The sequence below is a fragment of the Mus caroli genome, chromosome 8, assembly GCF_900094665.2.
Source record: "Mus caroli chromosome 8, CAROLI_EIJ_v1.1, whole genome shotgun sequence".
Classification (NCBI taxonomy): domain Eukaryota; kingdom Metazoa; phylum Chordata; class Mammalia; order Rodentia; family Muridae; genus Mus; species Mus caroli.
Window position 1 is genome coordinate 17,316,846 of NC_034577.1, and position 6,238 is coordinate 17,323,083.

Below are 6,238 nucleotides of genomic sequence, written 5' to 3' on the forward strand. Positions count from 1 at the left end.
CTCTTTCTTGGACTAACACCCATTTTTCTTCCAATCTTCTTTTTTCCCCGTTCATATCTTTCTATCTTAAAAAAATAAAAAAACAATAGAGACATCTTCCATTGGGTTTAGGTGACTGAAACCAAACATCACAGGCCTGTCTTTCCCCACGGCAACCATGTTAAAAGCGGTGAAATGCAGTGTCACAGGCCACTGCTCTCCAGGNCACGCCTCGAGGACTCAGTCAGTGCTGCGCTGGGGTTGGCCTCTCCCTCCATCACTTATGTGGCTGAAGACGGAGGACAAAAGGGAGTAGATGGAGCCTGGAGGGAATGGACCTAAGAAACAGGCTGACATTTTACTTTTAGACAAGTAAGAAATGAAAAAGTGTCCATGAACTGCTCCTTCGGCAAGACATTCCCTTCAGGTTCGGACTTGGAACTTGCCGGCTTTGGTCATGTATTTGATGCCTTTAAAAGGCTTGTACTTCTCTCCGTACATATCCAGACGGTTCACTTTGAGTCCTGGAGGNAGAGGGGAAGAGAGGAGTGAGACGTGAGTATCTCCCAGGAGCCACCCAGCAGACAGTTGTCTGGGTCTGTGTCAGTGCACACAGCAGGGTGTGTGGAAGAGACTGTCTTAACAAGCCTGTTCTGCCAAGCAGAGGTGGACAGCTCAGCGATCTCACTTCAGGCATTAACAGCAAAGGTTACTACGTCAGCAGGCAGCTCTCCTGCGGGACAGGGCAGAGAGGCAGGCATGGACTGCAGTGAGGGTGAGACAAAATAACGCGAGGCATTTTGCTCAAGTTGTGCTGCTGACTGAATGATGACAGNATTCATGAGTAATGAAAGGGAATGAACGGATCGATGAGGGCTTCCTAAACACTGTGGCCCAGCTGACCGAAAATGAGTTTGCCAATAGCTTTAGGGCCCATTAAGAGGTTCAGGAGAAAGAGCATATCACTTAACGTAATCATCCAAGTTAAAGAGTCTTTCAGTAANGAGAAACAAGAATGGTCTCTAGAGAGAAAGCACATTTCTTTCTAAGGCTTTCAGAAGGCCCTTCGAAAAGTTAAACAAGAATAAAAAGTGTCTTAGGAGATGCCAGGTCATAACAAATACCCAGCAAACNACCTATTATTATTATTTATTAGAAAGTATCTATTATTACTTTCCTAAGTGTAGACAAACTGGTGAAGTCTGGCAATCTCTAAAGATGGTGCCAGTGAACAGTAAGACGGCTGAAGCTGGGGCAGAGGGGGCTTATTTCTCCCCATTCCTGGTGAAGAATGGAGAAGTACCCTAATACTGAAAACCGAGGGCAGCTCAAACCGACAGCTCTCCATGATCTAACAATGGCCTGTGGAGGCCTCTGTCAGCCCATTTCTTTCTCTCTCTGGAACTCACTTTGTAGAGCAGGCTGGCCTCGAACTCAGAAATCCACCTGCCTCTGCCTCCCAAGTGCTGGGATTAAAGGCGTGCGCCACCACCGCCTGGCTTTTTTTTTTTTTAAAGATTTATTTATTGTTATATCTAAGTATACTATAGCTGTCTTCAGACTCACCAGAAGAAATCATCAGATCTCATTACAGATGGTTGTGAGCCACCATGTGGTTTCTGAGATTTGAACTCAGGACCTTTGGAAGAGCAGTCAGTGCTCTTAACCACTAAGCCATCTCTCCAGCCTGTCAGCCATTTCTCATTGGTGTCCCAGACATTTTGACTCAGGGTCTTTATGGGAGCTTGTAGGTAGTCTGTACACTTCCCCCAAGACTGTACTGGGAAGGACCTTACTAATGATTGAGTCTGCATCGGGGAATAGAGCCAGACTCAACATGCCCATCCTCAGATAGCCCCAGGAAGAAAAGACACTGAGGTCTGCCCCTGGCAGAAGGAAGCCATCTCCACTCCTTTCCAAACCACCCAAGATGTGCCACTCACCAGAAATGGCCAGCTGCTGGATCTTAAACTGCAGGTTAATCGTAGGGTTCTCATCTGGTTTAGAAGCTCCGACCTGGAGACCCATCGTNCCCTTCAAACTTGGCAGCTTCTGTGGGTTTATTTTTCCTACATCCCAAGACAGCATCTTGGAAGGAAACATAAAGAAAGTGGGTGTTCCCACACAACCACAGTGGCNTCTTCATCTGAGCTCAGAGCTACAACCTCAAGGCATCTGTCTGCCTTCCACACTATAAACCACCTCTGATGGGAGGAGGGGGCTCCACAGAGAACCTTCTGTCAGAAATATTCACCTTCCACCACGTGTAGCCTGTGTTGAAGGTGATTCAAATGCCCGCTGCCCTACCTTTGTCACGGGGTCAAACGTGTGTGTCCCCTGAGATGGAGTGAGGCTCATATTCAGGACTCCTTTGGGCATCTGGCTGGTAACAATCACACCCTCTATGGTCTTCCCCATGGTCTGCTTGGGTCCCACCGTGATTTCAAAGCGTCCAAGTGAACTGCTGTCCCGGAAGCTGATGCTATGTTTGACATAGACTGGAATGGCAACGAGGCTGCGAAAGAGACAAAACACCCTCTTCAAAAAGGAAACACCAGGGGCTGGAGGGATGGCTCAGCAGTTAGGACCACCTGCTGTTCCGGCAAAAGGCCCAGGACTCCAGCTCCAGTGGATCAGACGCCCTCTCCTGATCTCTGTAGGCACCAGGCATGCGTGTGGTACAGATACATACACATAAGTGGAGCACCCATACACATGAAATAAAATAAATAAATCTAAAACAAATTGGGGGACAGAGAACACCCTGTGGGGGCCGGAGAGGTAGTACATCAGCTAGAGCATCAGTGAGAAGCCCTTGCTGCTCTTGCACAGGACCGAGGTTCGATTCCCAGCACCCGCATGGAAGCACCCAAGAGCTCCCGTTCTAGGGGATCTGACACCGTCTTCTGGCCTCCACAGCAGCCAGTGATGTATGCAGTGCACATACATACATACATACATACATGCAGCCAAACACTTCTATACAGACAGCAGGTAAAGAAACCTTCAAAAAATAAAACACCCCCTTTACTATTCTCTGGATAGATTTTCTCACTTATTTAAGATTATTTTAATTTTTAAATGTATCGGTGTGTGTGNAAATCATCAGATCTCATTACAGATGGTTGTGAGCCACCATGTGGTTTCTGAGATTTGAACTCAGGACCTTTGGAAGAGCAGTCAGTGCTCTTAACCACTAAGCCATCTCTCCAGCCTGTCAGCCATTTCTCATTGGTGTCCCAGACATTTTGACTCAGGGTCTTTATGGGAGCTTGTAGGTAGTCTGTACACTTCCCCCAAGACTGTACTGGGAAGGACCTTACTAATGATTGAGTCTGCATCGGGGAATAGAGCCAGACTCAACATGCCCATCCTCAGATAGCCCCAGGAAGAAAAGACACTGAGGTCTGCCCCTGGCAGAAGGAAGCCATCTCCACTCCTTTCCAAACCACCCAAGATGTGCCACTCACCAGAAATGGCCAGCTGCTGGATCTTAAACTGCAGGTTAATCGTAGGGTTCTCATCTGGTTTAGAAGCTCCGACCTGGAGACCCATCGTNCCCTTCAAACTTGGCAGCTTCTGTGGGTTTATTTTTCCTACATCCCAAGACAGCATCTTGGAAGGAAACATAAAGAAAGTGGGTGTTCCCACACAACCACAGTGGCNTCTTCATCTGAGCTCAGAGCTACAACCTCAAGGCATCTGTCTGCCTTCCACACTATAAACCACCTCTGATGGGAGGAGGGGGCTCCACAGAGAACCTTCTGTCAGAAATATTCACCTTCCACCACGTGTAGCCTGTGTTGAAGGTGATTCAAATGCCCGCTGCCCTACCTTTGTCACGGGGTCAAACGTGTGTGTCCCCTGAGATGGAGTGAGGCTCATATTCAGGACTCCTTTGGGCATCTGGCTGGTAACAATCACACCCTCTATGGTCTTCCCCATGGTCTGCTTGGGTCCCACCGTGATTTCAAAGCGTCCAAGTGAACTGCTGTCCCGGAAGCTGATGCTATGTTTGACATAGACTGGAATGGCAACGAGGCTGCGAAAGAGACAAAACACCCTCTTCAAAAAGGAAACACCAGGGGCTGGAGGGATGGCTCAGCAGTTAGGACCACCTGCTGTTCCGGCAAAAGGCCCAGGACTCCAGCTCCAGTGGATCAGACGCCCTCTCCTGATCTCTGTAGGCACCAGGCATGCGTGTGGTACAGATACATACACATAAGTGGAGCACCCATACACATGAAATAAAATAAATAAATCTAAAACAAATTGGGGGACAGAGAACACCCTGTGGGGGCCGGAGAGGTAGTACATCAGCTAGAGCATCAGTGAGAAGCCCTTGCTGCTCTTGCACAGGACCGAGGTTCGATTCCCAGCACCCGCATGGAAGCACCCAAGAGCTCCCGTTCTAGGGGATCTGACACCGTCTTCTGGCCTCCACAGCAGCCAGTGATGTATGCAGTGCACATACATACATACATACATACATGCAGCCAAACACTTCTATACAGACAGCAGGTAAAGAAACCTTCAAAAAATAAAACACCCCCTTTACTATTCTCTGGATAGATTTTCTCACTTATTTAAGATTATTTTAATTTTTAAATGTATCGGTGTGTGTGNGGGGGAGAGGTATACATGAATACTGATGTNNTTCTGCTTCTCTGAGGTTGAATAACTTGCCTGGTCATATCTATAGGGAGAGGTCTGAGTTGGGTGATTGGATCCAGGCACATAGACTCGAGTCACCAGGGAGGAGGGATTGACCCTGTGTCTTTAGCATCCTAACTCTTCTCAGTCTCCATCTACTGCAAAACAGAACTCCCTAATAAGGAAGCACGTGAGACCAAAACTCACTGCATTGGAGTCTTTCAAAGCATGATTAAGCGCTTTATTGAGTGTGTCAAGGATACACTGATATTCTAAGGAAAACTTTCTTCTTTTGAAGATAGCAACAACGTTACAGCAACTACTGTGCTGATAGCTCACACCTGTGGGCCCAGGAGGAATGNTGTAAGTTCAAAGCCAGCCTAAGCTGGCTTTGACGGACTCAGCAGACACCACCATGAAAGCAGTAATGGCAGCCTCAGTGACCCCTCAGGGAAGCAAGGTCCACTCAGTCCTCACAGAAAGACACTCGCTATCCCCAGAAAAGAGACAGACAGGGAAGGGGAAAGCAGCTCACAGCACTGGCACAGGTAGGGACCTCAGGAGCTGAACCTGAGCCCAGGTAAATGGAGCCAAAGAGCTTGAGGCTGATCCCTACGGACAGAGCTTCCACAGGCATAGATTCTGCTCCTGGTGGCTGCTTACTTCTGTGCACTGACGTGGTAGGCGAGCAGGCGGAAGTTGCCGTCAGGAGGGATGAAGGAGAGGATGCGCTCAGATTCCCAGCGCTTGAAACGGACACAGGGGTGGAAGCTAACATCGTCCAGCAACCTGGGGTTCTGCAGAGCCAGGCGGGAAGAACAAAAAGTGGGGGTAAGCTCCGGGGTTTCCTTTGAGAAGCAACGCAGGTGACACTTTCACTAAGCACATACAAGCATCCAAAGCCCGGCATAGGCTTCACAGCCACCATGATTACTTCTTGTGCTAGCTCGTTTTCATTCTTTCCAGAAACACCTCCTTTCCCATGCCAAGAAGGTGAGCAATGGCTCTGGACATTACCATGAAGGACAGAGTGAGATCCGGCATCCCCGTCAGCTTAACACAGGCATCGATCACCCCTTGGATCTCAGCGGTGACTGTGGAACCTAAGAGGAAAAAGAAGAGGACCTCTGGGGACCACACGAGTCTCATCCAGGTGCTCTCTCCTCTGTCTGCCCTGCTTCCCTCCCTCCCTCCCTCCCTCCCTCCCTCCTGCCCACTTCTGTTCTGTCTAACCACCCACATCATTTATCCATCCATCTGTCCATCGTCCAAAACTCAAGTCTACGAACTCCAACAGAAGCCTGAAGACAGAGGCCGGTGAGAGATGTTCTAGAAGGGTTTTCCATGGAGTGCCAGTCACAGAACTTAACTAGTTGTTGAGTGGATTTGGTCGAAGAAGCTGACCTCTAGGAGCTCAGCTGCCAAGGCTGAAGTTGCCTGCGGTCCTCATCCTACAGATCTCTGTCCACACATCTTCAGACTTCTCCCTCTATAAGCAATCCCCCCTCTCCTCCTCCCTCTCCCTCTTCTTCCTCCTTTTCTCTCCCTCCCTCTCTCTCCATCTCCTCCTTCTCTCTCCCACTCTTTCCCCCTTCCTCCCTCCCTC

At 49.0% G+C, this 6,238-nt stretch overlaps 1 protein-coding gene across 1 annotated transcript in view; it reads right to left on the reverse strand.

The window, feature by feature from the left end:
- Nucleotides 1–6: 6 nt before the first annotated feature.
- The window catches only part of Ap3m2 (adaptor related protein complex 3 subunit mu 2), a 17,847-nt gene continuing 11,615 nt past the window's right edge, over nucleotides 7–6,238 (reverse strand). The window contains exons 5-9 of the mRNA XM_021170289.2: nucleotides 5,650–5,735; nucleotides 5,296–5,429; nucleotides 3,814–4,021; nucleotides 3,450–3,594; nucleotides 7–503 (exon numbers count right to left, since the gene is read on the reverse strand). Of these exons, the coding sequence (XP_021025948.1) occupies nucleotides 403–503; nucleotides 3,450–3,594; nucleotides 3,814–4,021; nucleotides 5,296–5,429; nucleotides 5,650–5,735 (674 nt within the window). The 3' untranslated portion in view covers nucleotides 7–402. The remainder of the gene's footprint in view (nucleotides 504–3,449; nucleotides 3,595–3,813; nucleotides 4,022–5,295; nucleotides 5,430–5,649; nucleotides 5,736–6,238) is intronic.